The 19,610-nt window shown below is 40.4% G+C and overlaps 2 protein-coding genes and 1 long non-coding RNA gene across 7 annotated transcripts in view; 1 reads left to right on the top strand and 2 right to left on the bottom strand.

Moving 5' to 3' along the window:
* slc12a10.3 (solute carrier family 12 member 10, tandem duplicate 3) overlaps positions 1–4,872 on the bottom strand; it is a 38,912-nt gene extending 34,040 nt beyond the window's left edge. For 3 of the 4 annotated variants that reach the window (XR_012382471.1, XM_073906829.1, XM_021477565.3), the window contains exons 1-2: positions 1,058–4,872; positions 827–916 (exon numbers count right to left, since the gene is read on the bottom strand). Coding sequence is in view for 3 of the 4 variants with exons in the window: in XM_073906829.1 (XP_073762930.1) it covers positions 827–916; positions 1,058–1,318 (351 nt within the window). In the remaining variant the exon portion in view is untranslated. The remainder of the gene's footprint in view (positions 1–826; positions 917–1,057) is intronic. The other variant, NM_001135131.2, reaches the window with a different exon arrangement.
* Positions 1–19,610, top strand: part of LOC141375260 (uncharacterized) — a 33,297-nt gene that overhangs the window by 12,257 nt on the left and 1,430 nt on the right. The gene's annotated exons all lie outside the window — the stretch shown is intronic.
* The window catches only part of slc12a10.2 (solute carrier family 12 member 10, tandem duplicate 2), a 44,973-nt gene continuing 34,254 nt past the window's right edge, over positions 8,892–19,610 (bottom strand). The window contains exons 22-26 of the mRNA NM_001045001.1: positions 18,030–18,141; positions 17,867–17,953; positions 17,563–17,695; positions 16,393–16,460; positions 8,892–9,350 (exon numbers count right to left, since the gene is read on the bottom strand). Of these exons, the coding sequence (NP_001038466.1) occupies positions 9,212–9,350; positions 16,393–16,460; positions 17,563–17,695; positions 17,867–17,953; positions 18,030–18,141 (539 nt within the window). The 3' untranslated portion in view covers positions 8,892–9,211. The remainder of the gene's footprint in view (positions 9,351–16,392; positions 16,461–17,562; positions 17,696–17,866; positions 17,954–18,029; positions 18,142–19,610) is intronic.

Below are 19,610 nucleotides of genomic sequence, written 5' to 3'. Positions count from 1 at the left end.
TATCCATCCATCCGTCCGTCCGTCCATTCATCATCCATATTTCTATATATCTATCCATCCATCTATCCTTCCAACCATCCACCTCTCTATCATTTCCATCCATCCATCCATATTTCTATCTATCAATGCATCCATCCATCCATCTCTCTATATTTTCCATTCATCCCACTATGGTATTTATCCATAAATCAATCCGTCCGTCCATCCATCTATCCAACAGTCCCTCCCCTAATGTATATTAGACTTGTTTATCATTCTGCTCCTTGATGTAGTGAACAGATTAAGCTAGGTGCACACAAAATATGTGCAACTGTATTTACAGTAAAATATGGTATTCAGGGGGCTGTATACAATTGCAAGCCAGACTTTCAGATTTGTGTTTGTTAAACTTTTAAAAAAACATTTATCATTTTTCACAATTCTGTGCCACTTTGTGCTGGTGTTTCACATAAAATCCCAATATGTTTTATTTTATTTTTGTACAACATTAGGGAAAACATTAGGGTAAGTGCATTCTATAATCTCATAGAACTAAATATGATGTGTATAATCTGTGTATAACCAGCGGTTGGGTTTGCGCTGATTTGGCCCATATTTGAGTTGAAACACTATAATATGTTGAATTATATATATATAAATATATTGAACATATTGACCCAGGATTTTAAAGAATGCTCCGTTTCCCCAAATAATTTGGGTTGAAACTGCAGAAATCTAAACAATTTGTGTTCCAAGTTTTTAAAACAATTTTTTTTTTTTAGACAAAAGTGATTCAAGAGCATCTGAAAGGTCAAAGAGATCAAATTAATTTCTGCTGTTTTCACACCATGACTCCCAGAACCCATCCAAAGCGAACGAGTTTGACTTTGGGCCGTCCATCATCCTCCGGTGGTGGAGGAAGATCATCAGGGTCAGGCTGTCGACAGGAACATATAATCAATCACCACCAAAAGCATAATATTTGCAAACAGTAGTCTTCATGTTTAGTATTCAACACTCACTTCAGACTCTCGTATTATGCTGTATTTTTAGGCAAATCAATAGAGATTTCACTTACTGATTTGCGCAGAACATCTAGTGAAGGTCTCGCACTTTTTATACGTCCAGTCCAGGTGTCTTTAGCATAAAATTCAAATTTTGGTGTGGGATCAAGGGGATTGAAGATTGACATTTTTCTCTTGTCCTGCTCCTGCTCCATCACATAATCAACCTTTTCCAAATTCATGGTAACATCCTGAAGGTTGTTCTCTGGGGGTCGACTGTCCGGGAGTCGACCACCCGGGATTAAGTTTCTTATGTGCGCAATGGGTCTGGACATGATGAATCCTCTAGGACTTTTTTTCTGCGCTAATCCTTGTGAATATCACAGCATAATCCTTCAAATCCGCAGAAATCCCACTGGACGATCAAGACGCCAAATGTCCCACACATCCAGACCTTCATCTGCTCTCTAAAAATGAGTTGCATTTTCTTTTATACCCTAATTGCATCTCCTCACATACACCCACCTGCATATACAGTATTGTACACACATAAGCACTGCTGCTGAACCATGGCTTGAGGTTATTTGTGTTATTTTGCTATCTTTGAAATCATGTTTGGAAATATCAACAAGTTTGTTTCATGTAGATCTGTCCAATGGAGATGTGGTCTGCCAGAAGCAAATTCTTAGTCATGCAGAAACAAAGCTTGATTAATATTAAACTAGTAAACACTACAAGTGAAATAAGGGGACAACAAAGACCTAAGTTCAGACATCTGAAGATCTGCTCTCCTTCATCTGAAGTCTTTGATGAATGAGTTCATTAAAAGTAATGGGTTTCCTGGTCTGAATGACTTGCATGACCACATATTGACTGGATTTGACTGGAATTTTTGGACTTTCCAACTTGGGACTTTACTTTGAAGCTGGATGTTTTAAGTTCAGCTGATTTCAGAAACCTGTGAAACATCTCAAACCTGTTCAATGTGGTGATGTATTTGGCCCGTGAACAGTTCCTGCTTGTCATCAAAGCTTTTCATAACTGTAACAAGAGGCAATTCAGTCATAACAAATGTTAACACAGCCGTCATAACTTTTTCTTTTTAGCAACATGGAATTTTTGGGATTTATTTTTTTCTTATGTATTTTAAGCCTTTTTATATCATAAATAAAATGTGAAGTTAATAAAATTCAGGCTGAATAAAATGTAAATACACGTCTGTGAATTCCCGTCAGATTCCAAAAAGAATAATATGCATGAAAAGGAAGTTTAACATGCCCCAGCAATGAATCTTTTGAGATTGCATTTGTATCACCATTGACCCTTGCCTTACCGGTACCACCATTTACTCTTGCTCTGCCGGTACCACCACTGACTCTTGCTCTGCCGGTACCACCATTTACTCTTGCTCTGCCGGTACCACCATTTACTCTTGCTCTGCCGGTACCACCATTGACTCTTACTCTGCCGATACCACCATTGACTTTTGCTCTGCCGGTACCACCATTGACTCTTGTTCTGCCGGTACCAACATTGTCTCTTGCTCTGCCGGTACCACCATTTACTCTTGTTCTGCCGGTACCAACATTGTCTCTTGCTCTGCCGGTACCACCATTTACTCTTGCTCAGCTGGTACCACCATTGACTCTTGTTCTGCTGGTACCATCATTGACTCTTGTTCTGCCGGTACCACCATTGACTCTTGCTCCGCCGGCACCACCATTGACTCTTGCTCTGCCCGTACCACCATTGCCTCTTGCTCTGCCGGTACCACCATTGACTCTTGTTCTGCCGGTATGACCATTGCCTCTTGCTCCGCTGGTACCACCATTGACTCTTGCTCTGCCAGTACCACCATTGACTCTTGCTCTGCCGGTACCACCATTTACTCTTGCTCTGCTTGTACCACCATTGACTCTTGCTCTGCCGGTACCACCATTGTCTCTTGCTCTGCTGGTACCACCATTTAATCTTGCTCTGCCGGTACCACCGTTGACTCTTGCTCTGCCGGTACCACCATTGACTCTTGCTCTGCCCGTACCACCATTTACTCTTGCCTTGCCGGTAACACCGTTGACTCTTGCTCTGCCGGTACCACCATTGACTCTTGCTCTGCCGGTACCACCATTGACTCTTGCTCTGCTGGTACCACCATTGACTCTTGCTCTGCCGGTACCACCATTGACTCTTGCTCTGCTGGTACCAGCATTGACTCTTGCTCTGCAGGTACCACCATTGACTCTTGCTCTGCCGGTATCACCATTGACTCTTGCTCTGCCGGTACCACCATTGACTCTTGCTCTGCCGGCACAATCATTGACTCTTGCTCTGCCAGTACCACCATTGACTCTTGCTCTGCCGGTACCACCATTGACTCTTGCTCTGCTAGTACCACCATTGACTCTTGCTCTGCCGGTACCACCATTTACTCTTGCTCTGCTTGTACCACCATTGACTCTTGCTCTGCCGGTACCACCATTGTCTCTTGCTCTGCTGGTACCACCATTTAATCTTGCTCTGCCGGTACCACCGTTGACTCTTGCTCTGCCGGTACCACCATTGACTCTTGCTCTGCCCGTACCACCATTTACTCTTGCCTTGCCGGTAACACCGTTGACTCTTGCTCTGCCGGTACCACCATTGACTCTTGCTCTGCCGGTACCACCATTGACTCTTGCTCTGCTGGTACCACCATTGACTCTTGCTCTGCCGGTACCACCATTGACTCTTGCTCTGCTGGTACCAGCATTGACTCTTGCTCTGCAGGTACCACCATTGACTCTTGCTCTGCCGGTATCACCATTGACTCTTGCTCTGCCGGTACCACCATTGACTCTTGCTCTGCCGGCACAATCATTGACTCTTGCTCTGCCAGTACCACCATTGACTCTTGCTCTGCTGGTACCACCATTGACTCTTGCTCTGCTAGTACCACCATTGACTCTTGCTCTGTTGGTACCACTTTTGACTCATGCCCTGTCAGTCCTACTATTGATTCTTGCTCTGGCAGCACCAACATTAACTCTTGCTATACCGATGCCACCACTGGCTTTTTCCTTGCTAGTACCACTGTTGACTCTTCCTCTGCCAATACCACCAGTAACTCTTGTTTTGCCAGTGTCACCATTGTCTCTTGCCTTGCCTGTACCATCATTGACTTTTGCACTGCCAGAGCCATTCTGGCTTACTCTGATGTTTATGGTCATATTTTTAATGCTTATTTTTACCCTAGTGTTAAATTATTATTTCATTTTTCATTTTTTGTTTGCTTTTGTAAACAAACTGCTTGGTTTCTTATAACGCTTGGCTTCAATTTGTTACATATGGTAACTCCAGTTTAAACCCCTATATTTTTGTTATGACTTCAACTGTCAGTAACTGTTTTTGTAGCACAATGATAGCGTTTTATAATTTACTTCTGAAACAAGAATATTTTAGCATAGATTTTAGTTTAATATTTGTAAAATGTGATGCTTGTAATACTGTTTTGTTGCTTTACATTGTGCCCAAATACACTCTTCACCATTATTATTTATTCACAATACAGCACGTAACTTATTGCCTACTTGTGCTGGTTTGTTGAATGCTTGATTCTGACTGGTTGATGAACATTCAAAGATGTGCTATTATTTACGTACAAACACACAGCTAAAGTAGCTCAGACAGGTTTTAAGTGCCTTACCGTTTATCACTACGCTGAATGGTTTCAGTTATTTCACAGCTGCTACAACAAGGCAAGGCAAGTTTATTTATATAGCACATTTCATACACAGTGGCAATTCAAAGTGCTTTACATAAACAGAAATAAAAAGAGAAGTTTAGGAACATAAAATGCAGACAATAAAAATTATTAAAAACAGATAAAAACAGTTTAAAATGAGTTAAAACAGGTTATAAAAGAATGAAAAAGAAAACGAAAAACATAATAGTGCAATCTGTCGGACGCAGCACAGTGCTCATTCAGTAAAGGCACAGCTAAACAGATGTGTGTTCAGTCTTGATTTGAATGTTCCTAATGTTGGAGCTCATCTGATTATTTCTGGAAGCTGATTCCAGCAGCGGGGGGCATAGTGGCTGAAAGCCGATTCACCCTGCTTTGACTGGACTCTTGGAACTTCTAGTTTTTATGATCCTAAAGATCTGAGTGATCTGTTAGGTTTGTATTCAGTGAGCATATCTGTAATGTATTGAGGTCCAAGGCCATTTAGTGATTTATAGACCAGTAATAATACTTTAAAATCTGTTCTGAATGTAACTGGCAGCCAGTGTAAAGACCTGAGGACAGGTGTGATGTGCTCTGATTTCCTGCTTCTGGTCAGAATTCTGGCTGCAGCATTCTGGATGAGCTGCAACTGCCTGACTGTCTTTTTGGGAAGGCCAGTGAGGAGTCCATTACAGTAATCCACCCTGCTGCTGATAAGAGCATGAACAAGTTTCTCTAAATCTTTACTGGAAACAAAGCATCTGATTCTTGCAATGTTTTTGAGATGATAGTATGCTGATTTACTGACTGCTTTGACATGACTCAGTCAATAATCATATCAAAACAAAAAAACAAAAGGCTTTGGATAACTTTAATCTTCCTCTTCTTTGTGAGCCCTCATTTCTATGTCTGGCCAGAGGAATATGTGTTAACACTTTTTAAGGAATTTGTGTTACACTTCAGCTATTCATTTAACTACCGAGTAGTAATAATAAACTTACTATGTGGTTAAGGTTAGAGTGTGAATTATGTTTAGTTGCATGTAATCATGCATAATTAATTGTAAATACAAAAGTAAGTACATGGAGCATGTGTAACAACACCTTAAAGCATTACCAAACATTAAAAAAACACACTCAGTCACAGTCAGCAGATTCATCAGGAACATTAGATGCGTTTATTTCAAATTATGAGTCCAGATCATCAGAACAGTAAGAAAAGTGTGGTTGAATGAGATTAAACAATAATTGAGACATTCACTGTGTTAGTTCTAGTATTTACTGTAATATCTTCAATCACTAAGCTACGAGGTGATTCTTTTGCAAGAGGCTGCTGGTCAATATGCAGTTCATACAAGCACGATCTGATAATATCGGAGCCTCATAAATCATTGACATTTAAAATGTAGGAATCATAATTTGAGAGTAAACAAAAGCACCTGTTAGTCATTAAACCAGAGTGCGAGTAAGAGTATGCGTGTACGTTTGCGTGTGAGTGAAAGTGTGTGTGTACCATGTATTCATCACACTGTGAGGACCAAATGTCCCCACAAGTATTCCAATATCTGTAAATGTTGATGTAGGGACGTTTTTTTTTGTCAGCATGTAGAAAACAGCCATTGAATCACACAGAATGAAGTATTTCGAAAATGTGAAAGTATAGACTGTTTCCTGTGAGGGCTGGTTTTAGAGCTAGGCTTAGGATAAGGGGATATAATATACAGTCTGTACAGTATGAAAATCATTATGGCTCTGTAAAGTCTCTACAAAAATAGCTGTGTGTGTGAGAGAGAGAGTACTTTAGTAGAAAATTCAAACACATTAATGTGAAGATTAAGCACTGAGGTATTGTAGTTGTTGTTTTTTTACAGATCCTTTAATTCTGAATGTACTTTTTAGCACAAATAAAAGCGGTTAATAACTGAAATAGTTCATTGGTACTACCAAGTAAAACAAAAAATACAGACAAATGTTTAGTTGAGCTTCAAATTATTACAATATAAATAATTATCATGATTATTCTGACATGCAAGCAAAATCAGTGGTGTACAGTCTTCATTAAATGGCGACAGTTTTATATGATGCTAAAGAGCGCTAGGACAATTGTGTGTGCATGTGTGTGTGTGTGTGTTTTACGCCTTTCCCTCAGTGGTGGATTATCTCTTATTGTTCTTTGACAATGTTTCATAGTTAAAACTCTTTAAAATAATGTCCAAGAGACACTTGTCACTAAGTGCAAGCCAGTATATTAACTCCAGCATTTCAGGTTCTTATTTCAACATAATGTATCAGTCTCAGTGTCCACATTTACATGGACATCATGATAGGCGATTGGTTTACATGGTGTGGTCCTGTACTGACTCAGTAGTTCTACACAATATTAAGAGTTTGATAAAGGTGGGTACAAAAAGGAATAGTTCATAAGTCTTATTTCGATTTGTTTACTATGATTATGACTAGTCAATAGCCCCTTTCACACATACAGACCTTTCCGGAAAATTACAGGCAATTTTCCAGAAAGGTTGTATGTGTGAACAGGTCCTTTTTGAAAATACCGGTAAATTTGTTCTGGCTATTTTCCGGAAAGAGAAGTTGTAACATTACCGGCAATTTGCCGGAATGCTGCGCTGTGTGAATGCAGAAGAAAGATTGCCGGAATAAGCGCGTGCACGTCTAGAACGTGCTGACGTGAGACGTCTGCTTTAGCCAATCACAACAGTCAGACGCATTCACGTCCGCGCGGTTTATGAGGATAAAAGCCTTTGAATATTTTTCCAGACACATTTAGCTGCTAGAAGTTAGTCAGATCACGTTTATTTGTTCTTCTTAATGCCAACTGTGTAAATAATCATCGATGAGATGCTTATGATAAGCCGTTGTTTGTTTACCTTCAAGCTTTGCGTGTGAGCGCCCGTGAGCGCCTGCACACACACATATTATGAACATCTCGACATGCGAAAGTGATCCTGCGAAAGTTGTTCACAATATTGATCATCCACAGAGTTTGTAATTTAGTCAAATGTTTACAAATACAAGCGCAGCCGTTTAAAGCTCATTTGTGGTGAATGATGTCAGAATTTACCGGTATTTTGGAATGGATGTGTGAATGCTCTTTTCCGGAAAATTTCCGTAACGTCCTCGCCTGTGTGAACAGCGCTTTTTTGAATATACCGGTAAAGTCGTTCCGGAAATTTTCCAGATAGTTACCGGTATCACTGTGTGAAAGGGGCTAATGTAATTAAATATCTGGTAGACTCTTAATCAGAATATAATCTTAATCATATAAAAATTGGAGTATCATGTAATCATGGGTGATCATGTAAGCATACTGAATATCTGTCAACAGCTGGCATTTTACATTTGAATTCAGGAATTTGGCATTTGAGGGTATACAAAGTGACTTCGCATTCAAGCTCCACATTTTGCAGTCTGTGTTTATTTAAGATATAGTGTATACTTAACATGTTATGAGCATTAATTGTATATATTTTTAAAATATTTTAATGTTTTGAACACTTGGGGGCAGTAAGACTTCTGATTGAATATTTATTACTGCTATTTTTCACACTGAAAGGTGGAGAAAGGACATATTTGTTATTGTTAACAAAATTATAATTCTGATAATTTATGTAGACAAAATGTAACTTTCATTCATATTAACTTATGTTTTGCTTTAAATATTATGCTTTGAAATTAAGGTCCCGAGATATGAGATAAAGTGCTTCCCTCCACCAGAATAACTCCATTGCATTTCTATAATATTTTTAATCTGTCATTTCTAGCTAAATCTTCTTGGCTTGTATCATCCTCAAAGATTATACAAACATGTTGAATAAATATACAGTTTAAGTCAGAATTGTTAGCCCCCCTAAATGATTTGCCCCCATTTATTTTTCCCCCAATTTCTGTTTAACAGAGAGCAATTTTCTTCAACACATTTCTAAACATAATAACTCATTTCTAATAACTGATTTATTTTATCTTTGCCATGATGACAGTAAATAATATTAGGCTAGATATTCTTCAAGACACTTCTATACAGCTTAAAGTGACATTTAAAGGCTTCACTAGGGTAATTAGGTTAACTAGGCAGGTTAGGGGAATTAGGCAAGTTATTGTATAGCGATGGTTTGTTCTGTAGACTATCAGAAAAAAAAATAGCTTAAAGGGGCTAATAATATTGACATAATTTTTTTTTTTTAATAAATAAAAACTGCTTTTATTCTAGCCAACAAAAACAAATAAGACTTTCTCCAGAAGAAAAAGCATGATCAGACATACTGTGAAAATTTCATTGCTATGTTAAACATCATTTGGGAAATATTTAAAAAAGAAAAAAACAAAAAAAAAAACAAAGGGGGGTTAATAATTCTGACTTCAACTACATCTGCAGTAATACAATCATTGCACAGGAGAATTAAGTAGCTCATTTCAGTTCATCACGTCTGATTTCCAAGAAGTTTAACATCTCATCGCTGAATATGACTGCAGATTTATGTGCAGTTATAAATGTTTGATGATGAGTTTTACTGGCAGTAGAAGGTCATGACGTTCTCCTGGTTTCCTCGGATGAGCAGGGCGGGACAGTTGATACCGATACTCAGCGCGTCCATCCAGGCCATATAGAGGGAGCTGGGACAGTTGAGATCCGGCACTGGGAGAGAACTGAAATACAAACACACACACTGTTCAGAACCGAGAAACTTGGTTAAAGATGCTCTAAGTGAGTTTTTGCCAAGTTTACATTCTTGATTTTCTGAAAAACATTGCTAAAGTCAGCTTTTCTCTCTTAAAAATGTGCGTTCCGTGTTGCAATGCCTATCTTTTCTTCGACCTGTGTAACTCCACCCACTGCCAGTCTACCCAATTACATCTCAACCCAGATTGCCTTGATGAAAACAGTATTTTATTTCAGTCTTGAAGGCTCTCTCAATGTATGCAACCTCTGGAGGATTCATAGTTATAGCTTACAGCAGGGGTGTCCAAACTCGATCCTGGAGGGCCGGTGTCCTGCAGATTTTAGCTCCAACTTGCCTCAATACACCTGCAAGGATGTTTCTAGAAAGCCTAGTAAGAGCTTGATTAGCTAGCCCAGCTGTGTCTGATTGTGGATCGAACTAAACTTTGCAGGACACTGGCCCTTCAGGGCTGAGTTTGGACATGCCTGGCTTACAGTGTAAAACTCGATTTTCAGGCACACTTGTTCCTCTTGGTGTCATCAATCTGGCAACCTGACTATGGAAAACCCTCTGCAATATTTAGAATTTGGACTGCAAAACCTAGTTCAACCACTAGTCAGTCCTACATACTGCATATTTAAGTAGGTCGAATGCTTCCTTCCACTGAACGGTACAGTACACTGAAAAAAATTATTCGAAGATGATTCCTTGGATTTACTCAATTTCTTTACGTTAAGAGGTTGTAAACAATTTATTTGGGCTGAATTTAAACAAACAAATTAAGTTGAACATTACTAAACTTAATTTGTTTGTTTAAATTCAACACAAACTAATTTTTTGCAACAGTTCTGCATGCAACACTTTTTTCAGTGTAGAGTTTGATACGGGTCATCCTGACAAGTCTTGCTTTTTTATCACCCATAGTACCCTTAAAGGGCCATGAAACCCCTCGTTTCAGCAGGGTGTTTTCACACCTCTACTTTGGAAAAAGTGAGAAAAGTGGGCGTGTCCAGCTCTGTTTAGGGGGGAGTGTCGGAGGAAGAAAAGAGGCTTGGTGTGGGAGTGTCTATTTGGGCGCGCTGAATTTCAGAGTCAAAACACACAACCACAGCGGACAAAGTGACTGTGTTTACATGGACATCTGTAGTCGAATTAATTGCCAGATTATTAAATGGTGGACTTTAACTGCAGTTTGGCTCTTTCATTCAGGGAATTCATTCATGTCCCTCGCGACAAACGAGATATTTGATTCGAGGAACTGCTCTAAGCGTGTATTTTTCATGCAATGTTTGATACCGCACGGCGAATGAGAGAAAAAAAAAAACTCAGCATTTCCCGGAAACTTAGATGCACACGTCAGGTAGCGTCAGAAAGCCGCGTTTGTTATTCCGGTCACAAAATCCAACACGAGGTTATAGTTTGGTTGTAACTGTTAGTGCTAACTTGTTTATACTCGTTGCAATAGTTTGTTTGATACGAATGAAATACGAACTGATTAAACAAAGAGCGCTGGTCACTCACTTACCAAATCTGTAGAGACAGGACAATCACCAGCAACTAGAGCCGCGTCTTTATTAAGAGAATACTACAAGCGAATCCGGATCTCAGCGTTTGCAGATGAGAACAGCTCTCAGGTAAACAATAATCCTCCTTAGACACGTAAAATATTGTTGTCGAGCGTCGCATACACTGTTAATCCACACGTGATCCAGATAAGCTCTCTCAGAGAGAAAATGAAAACAAAACTTAACGGCAGCAAACAATAAAAGCAACACTTCACGCTTGTTTTGCCAACACAACGTGGCGTCTCTGCCGTCTACACTCTGACAGTAATGAATATTAATGAAGTTGCACAATAGAGCGCGCTGATTGGTTTGAACCAAGCTTTACTCATGCATTAATGCATCACACTGTAAGACGTAATAAGACTCACTCTGGCACAGACGTCCAGTCTGCACGCTGGAATACAACGCTATTATGTCATGACCGTGACGCAGCTTCAAACATTAGTTTCAAACCAGAAGTACGAATTTGCTTGAAATAACGCAAAAACAACCAATTTACACTTTTTAGTGAAATATAGGTGTCCTAATAGTGTTTTTAGCAGTGTGGGACACATATACGACTGTCAACAGCTCAACAAATGTGTTTTGGTGTTTCGTGACCCTTTAAGGCCAAAAACAAGCCACGAGCTTGTGTCAAGCTAAGGGTGCTTCCACACCTACACTTCTGTTTCGGAACCTGTCTCATTTGCCCAGTTAGCGCGTTTTTTTTGGCACATGTGAATCCACCAATCGCTCTCTGATCTGCGCCAAATCAATCGCTCCGAGATCGCTTGAATGAGGTGGTCTTGGCTCGATTGAAACGAACCCTGGAGTGGATCGATTGCAGTGAGAAAGCAAACGATCCGAGCGAGGTTACATCACAGTGTTTTATGGATATGTAATAGGCATACGGCTATATGAAGAGAGAATTATGAGTAGGGCGGGAAGTTTCGCGAGTCTCCGGAAGCCCTCAAACGAGTCATAATCTCCCGGTATTCTCGCGTCTCCTTCACAGTCCTCAAATAGGCTACATCACGCACCCTTCTCACCCCTGCCCACCGCATCTCTTCTCACTCTTCAGGCACGTCGCGCGCACCTTGTCAAACATCACCACCTCTCCTGACAGCTGAGCGGGACTCTGCAAAATAAACCCTGACACTCTGACCAATGTGAGGAGAGTTTACTCACACGTGACTTGTTTTAGTTCTTTTGGTCCGATTAGAAACTTTGCAGTGTGAAAGCGAACCGCTCCAAGAGCAAAGAGCAACAATGTAACAATTATAATCTCTGTTTCGGAACAACTGAATCCATTCACAGGTGTGAAAGCACCCTAACTCTGCTTGCATCTGCGGTTTGTCCCAAAAAGCATGTCAGCTGAATGAAACAAGAGTGCAAGTTTTGTGCCTGCATGATGAGAGGACATGTCTTTCCGCACTCGCTGAGGCCAGCAGTCTTAGTAGTTTAGAGTAGTAGTTTTCTCATTCATCAAAAGGTAACTGGAACTTGTGAGCACATATGAAGTGTAAACAAAGCAGGGTTTCGTTCCATTTTCACAGTACAGTTAATCACCATGAAGGGATTTGTTTGTGCAAATACAGTGAAAACCAGAAGTTTACATACACTCTAAAAAAAGGAACATAATAATAATAATAATAAAAAATTCTGTTAGTAAATGATACTAAACACTTCTCACAATAGTTTGAAGTAATTTTGGCCCATTCCTCCTGACAGAAATGGTGCATCTGAGTCAGATTTGTTGGCTGTCTTGCTCACACAAGCTTTTTCAACTCTGCCCACAAATGTTCTATAGGATTGAGATCAGGGCTTTGTGATGGCCACTCCAAAGCATTCACTCTATTGTCCTTAAAGCACATTTGAACTAATTTGGCAGTATGCGTAGGGTGATGGTCTGTTTGGAAGACCCATTTGTGGCCAAGTTTTAATTTTCTGGCTGATGTCTTGAGATGTTGCTTCAGTATTTCTCCATAATGTTCTTTCTTCATGATGCCATTTATGCTGTGAAGTGGACCAGTCCCTCCTGCAGCAAAACACAACATGATGCTGCCGCCCCCATACTTCACAGTTGGGATGGTGTTCCTAGGCTTGTAAGCTTTCCCCTTTGTCTTCCAAATCTAACACTGGTCATTATGGCCAAACAGTTCAATCTTAGTTCCATCAGACCACAGGACATGTCTCAGGACAATGAACTCAAATGTTGTCAATTAGCCAATCAGAAACTTCCAAAACCTTGACATCATCATCTGAGCTTTTTCATAGGCAGAATAATCCTATTGTATGTAAACTTGACTTTCTAGAAAAGTTATAACAATTTCTCAAAAAAAAAAAAAATCTCTCATTATTCTGCTATTAAGGATAACAGAAACAAATATGATAATTCTAACTTACCTAAAGGAAAAAACGTTTAGTCCAGGGTTTTTCAAAGTCTAACACAGTGGGCCTCCCTTTTGACACAACTTATCCATTGGCGCCCCCCTCCTTCCAAAAACGCACACACACATGCGCGCACACGCACACACACAAAATTCTGGAGGTTTTCCTGCTACCTCATCATGCTTGATTTCAAGGTGTCGCCGAAGTTTAGCGGGTCTCATGCTGTCATTAGCCAAAATATCTTGACAAACCACACATAAAGGTTGTGGTTCATCAGCTGGTCCTGTCCATGTAAATCCTAAACTCAAATACTGATCATCATTTCGTCGTCTTTTGGGTTTAAGCCCTGAACTTGAAGGCTCTGAATCGTGGGGTCTCAGAAACCGATCCATTGTATTAGCAGCATAGACTGTAAATTAGCAGGCATATACCTGTATTGGCGGGCTTGCCAAACAGAAGCAAATTCACAGCTATGGCCTTCTGGGTAAAAAGGTTTAGTCACATTAACATCTGACTTTTTTTTTGATGGTTATGTGCCTTTTTATACTGTGTATGTAAACTCCTGCTTTCAACTGTATGTCTGTCAATTAAATTTTTTTTGTAAATATTTGACAAGTCAAAATTACAGCTAGCTCCTCTGTGTTTTCGCTCAACTTGAATTGTTTACTTTGTTAGGTCACTTCAGTGTTTGACCTCACACTCTGATTCATTGCTGAGTATCCAATTAGAGTGCTTTCTTCGACCAACGGCAATTGTACATGCTTATTCAGCCCAAAGTGATGCGACAAAAGGTGGCGTGTGGAAAACACCAAACCAACTAAGTCCGTGCTACCCAACAGCCAGGCATCAAGCTTGGTGTGTCCCGGACTTTACTTGGCAAAACTCACACTGTCTACACATTTTTAGACATGACATGTGGACGTTCCCATAAACAACAAGACACAGCAGATCCTGTTCTTAGATCTTCATGTGGCTGTTTGTCACAAGAAGGCAACAAGCTTTGAGCTTCATTTGACAATGGATCATTACTGTGCTTGTGCACCGTCATTGCATTACAGAGTCATGTCTTTGCTGTGTATTCAAAAATTGCACTCCCCATGTTGATGTTCATTCATTCATTCATTTACTTTTTGCCCTTTTATCAATCTGGGGTTGCCACAGTGGAATGAACCGCCAACTTATCCAGCACGTTTTTATACAGGGGATGCCCTTTCAGCCACCACCCATCTTTGGGAAACATCCACACGCGCTCATTCACACTCATACAATACAGAAAATTTACCCTAACAGGGCTCGAAATTGCGACAATTTTGGTCGCATATGCGCCCGAAAATTAATCTATGCGACCTCATAATATATCTGGGAGCATTAGTGCGACTGCAGATAATGGTTGTAGTGCGACCTGTTTTGATTTTTTGTAAAAAACGTGCTGAATCGCTCTTCCCTGCCGCTATATTGGTTTATATTAGCTGTCAATCACTCAAGGTATTCTGCTGTCATATGACATGGAAGGAGCTTTTATGACCACGGGGAAATGCAAACGGCTGAAGAGTAAAAACTTAAAGCACACAGGTTTGCAAACCCCACCTAAAATTGAGGTGCAGATGAGAGCGATCATGACACGTCACGTGGTGAATAATGATCCACCAGCTGAGATCAATCGAGTACGCGCTTCTTGAAGAAGGCGCCCGAATCTCCATGCGTTGCATTCACTGCGTGTTTAGCGCCAATGTCTGCTAAAAGTCAAATCTAATACTGTACATATCATCGCCAAAGAAGCTCGCCTTTACTAAGTTTACACTGAAACTGCGGCTCATAACAAAGAGCGGTATTGCGCCGGTTGTCATCGCAAGATGCTATGCCTGCTCATAAGTTGGGTCGGCTGACTCGCCTGCTTTTCCACGAACACAGAAAAATGAAGATCAGCTCAGACTGAACCTTTAAATTGACACAAAATGAAACCAAATCTTTTAAAGAGTGATAGAAGTGAGACTTTACTTACTTTCTTTTGTCTATTCTTTTTTGAGGTGTATATGATTTTTTTTTTTTTATTTACTGATGACTTTGCAGCTTTCAGCCTTGAATTGAATGATTTATTATAATCTTTTGTTTGTTTTGTAGCAGAAATATTATTTATTAAACTGACATGCATATAAAAACAGCAGTACAAAATAAATATTTCTTACTGCAATGCTTCATTTTTGTTTGATGCAAACTATACAATTATTTTTCATAAAGTAACAGACTTTTTATATCAGATAAACTACATTCAAGCACATTCAAGGCAGTATCATTATGAGAAATGTAATTCATTGTTACTATTATTGTCATTTTTATCATCATTAATATTCTATGGCCTAATTATTAGACATTCATTTTGGAATTATTGCACACAAATATCAATGTCTTCGCAGCATTAGTTAGATAGTTGTTTCTGGTTTTTGTCAGTCCTATTGATGTTGTTTTAAAATACAATAAATCCCTTAAAAAACAATTTGCAGCAATTTTTTTGGTGCTCCTAAATATTTGAAGTTGGGAGCACCGGTGCTACCAAGTAAAAAAGTTAATTTCGAGCCCTGCCTAACCAATTCACCTGTACTGCATGTCTTTGGACTGTGGGGGAAACCGGAGCACCCGGAGGAAACCCACGCAAATGTAGGGAGAACATGCAACGCCAACTGACCCAGCCGAGGCTCGAAACAGCAACCTTCTTGCTGTGAGGCGACAGCACTACCTACTGCGCCACTGCATCACCCCGTGTTGATGTTGTTGTTCCCTTTTTCTTGTTGCATGTGCAAGCGATTCTCTGTAAACCAATCCGTGTTCAGCAGCGAGTCTAGCTCCACTCCTTGTACTGTACTGTTGTGCTAGGTAGCCTTACAAAAATATCTCAAAAGAAGGGGTACAGCAGATGCTCTTTTGATACTTCTTAAAGTTGAAATGGAAACAAATGAGTACCATGATTTGCAAACCACAATGAGTCTTGAATTGAGCCATTACAAGAGTTTCCTCCAAATTGTGACCATTTGCTTGTGGTGTCTCTTATTTGTGAGTCACTTTGAATTAATGCATGTAAATGATAACATTTCTTACACTACAACCAGAGCAGCGTAGAGGGAGTTCTTCTTGATGATCTCATTTAGTCGCACCGTCCTCTCCACCTGAAAATCAAACACGGTTATATAAAGAAAGCCATGGACTGGCAACAATAACTCACACACAAACTCTTGCCATAACCCAACATAAAATATGGACAAGCCCAACTGTTGGGTTACAATATCCCAGAGTGTGCACAGAACGACAAACATAAATATGTTGTATACTTAGATGTAATAATTTAAATAATGTGCTCTAAATTACAATGGGTCGGTGCAACCCAGTGTTGGTTCAAATGTTCTTAGTTTAATTTAAGATTTTTCCACATTGGTTAGGTTTGTCCATGAGTGATTTAGCATTGCGTTATTACAACCCAGCTCTGTTTTAGAGTGTATATTCTGTATGATTAGCCTTACTCTATCTACAAACACAATACACAGAGAAAACACCTTTACATAAAATAAAATATAAAATACTTAAAGTCTTTTTTTCTCATACGGACCAAAAATATTCTCACAACCCTGCTGAAAAATCCAGCTTAAACCAGCCTAGGCTGGTTTTAGCTGGTCGACCAGGCTGGTTTTAGAGGGGGTTTGTCCATTTCCAGGCTGGTTTTCAGCCATTTCCATCCTGGTCTTAGCTGGTCATAGCTGGTTTTGGCTGTGCTCCCAGTCTGGCTAGGCTGGACAAGCTGGTTTTGGCTGGATTTAGCTGGTCATTTTCCAGCCTGACCAGCTAAGACCAGCCTGTAAATGGCCAAAACCTTTGGCTAAAACCAGCCTGGTCGACCAGCTAAAACCAGCCAACCAGCCTAGGCTGGTTTGAGCTGGATGTTTCAGCAGGGAAGGTCAAACATTACTGCTATGACGATACTTGAGGAAACGTTACCCCACAAGGAAGTAAAAACCAGGGGCGCTGCATGCGCATAACTTTGCGTACGCCAGGTTTCACGCTCGCATTTGGATATTGCGCTCGTGCACGTGCGCTCAGTTTCACGTTAATTCTGATTTACAAAGAGAATGTGCGTGGGATTCTGCGTACGCAGTGTTTCATACATCTGAATTTTTGACTGTGTACGCACATTTACAGCTTTGTCCGTTTCCGCAATGTTTTAGTATTAATTCAGTGCAAGTCTTCGTACATAAGGCCCCAGGACTACACACTCACCTTGGGTCTAACAGCCTCCAGATCTTTGTCAGAAACTGCCCACGGATTGAGTCTCCTGAACTCCTGCAGGTCTACTCTGGTCTGTTCTTCACTCAGCCTAAAGGGGGTGATGGTGTCCTCAAATCGCTGCACACTACAGAAACAAATGTGTTAGTTATCCTACCTCCTTTACATGTTGTCAGAAATATCATGAATGAGACTTAAGAGGTGTGCAGCTTCTGCAAACTCATAATTATGATTGGGAGACCTGGAGAAAACTTTGACACCACAGTTTCAGATTTGGAAGAAGCCTTGTATTTCTCACTTTTTAGCTAGGGGAGGTTTATCCACATCTGTTATGACAATAACTTCCTCAATTTCCAGCCGGAATCTCTTTAGCAGCATCTTCATGCTGAAAGGAAAACAGTGTTTAAATAGCACGTCCTGCGTAAATCTAGTTACAAAAATGAGGATGATGATGGACTGACTCGTCGCGGTCTTCTTTCTTGGTCTCTTGATCTCCTAAGATAAACACTCGGATTTTGCTCTTTTTCCAGCGGTTCCTTCTGGTCAGCAAATACGGCACTAGAAGAGTCAGACCTGAAAGAGCAGTGGATCCATTGAATGTGGGTTTATGATTAAAACAAGAGCTGATAACAAAAGCAGAACAAGGATTTACTTGTCATTCCATTGAAAGTACATTTATTTTGGTGTAAGTGTTTTTAAATTAGGGGTGCTTAGCCCTGTTTCTGGAAATTAACCGTCCCGCAGAGTTCAGCTGCACAATTCATCTGACAAACCTGCCTTTAATTACCAAGATCTTCTTCAGATTCTACTTATACCGAGTTCAGACTGCATGATTTTCAAGTAGTCGTGTCACAGATGTTTTCACACTGCATGACTATCTGGGCTAGCGTTTTGTCCCTGCTTTGTTTACACTGCAAGATGGATCGGTGACAGGAGCTTTCACATTGCATGACTTTACTACAGGAAGAAACGCCGACACCTTCTTCCAAACTACGTCTCTCAACCAAACACATGTTGTATATCTTTTGTTATTAACTAAATTACGAGAAAGAGGCCTTTTATGGGGTAGAAAATGTACATATTCGCTAACCTGAGTTTGGGAATTAGCAATTTCTCCTCAACTTTCGTTTTTAACCCAGTTGTGATATTGCTCACATGCCAAATATACACAATTTTTTTCCCTCCATTTCCAAACAAACTGAAAAGGCCTTCTCTACCAGCCTCTCGCTGGCCTGCAGGTACACACCAATGACGGTACACACACACACGTCTAATGAATGTTGCACTCTGATTGGCTGTAGCTGATCGCTGATGTTATTTTCAGTCAAAACTCAATTCACACGGCATGATTTGAATCTCAGACAGCTCCAGATATTCAGCACGTCAAATATCTCACACGTATCGGTGACTCATCTGCGATTCTTTCAGATCGCATCTTTGATGGTTCACATTGTGTGATTGTTACTTGCGTGAACAAGCATCGATTTACCTGATTTCAGCCATTCATTCATTCATTTTCTTGTCGACTTAGTCCCTTTATTAATCTGGGGTCGCCACAGCAGAATGAACCGCCAACTTAGCAAGTTTTTATGCAGCGGATGCCCTTCCAGCCGCAACCCATCTCTGGAAAACATTCACATACACTCATTCACACACACACTCATACACTATGGACAATTTAGCCTACCCAATTCACCTGTACCACATGTCTTTGGACTGTGGGGGAAAACGGAGCACCAGGATGAAACCCATGCGAACGCAGGGAGAACATGCGAACTCCACACAGAAACGCCAACTGACCCAGCCAAGGCTCAAACCAGCGACCTTCTTGCTGATTGATTTCAGCCATTAGATGGCCATTCTTAAAACTTGTTGGCGAGCCAAAATTGGGGCTAAAATCATGCAGTCTGAACTCAGCATCAGTTGGTTTAGTTGTGTTTGATCAGGCTTGGAGCTAAACTTTGCAGGAAAGCAGATCTCCAGGAATAGGGGTGAGCACCCCTGGTTTAGATATCTGTACTGGGAAACAGAGGAAGGATATG

The sequence above is a fragment of the Danio rerio genome, chromosome 7 (assembly GCF_049306965.1).
Source record: "Danio rerio strain Tuebingen ecotype United States chromosome 7, GRCz12tu, whole genome shotgun sequence".
In the NCBI taxonomy this organism is placed as follows: domain Eukaryota; kingdom Metazoa; phylum Chordata; class Actinopteri; order Cypriniformes; family Danionidae; genus Danio; species Danio rerio.
The sequence above is the reverse complement of the archived record's forward strand: the minus strand, read 5'-3'. Positions and strand labels throughout refer to the sequence as shown.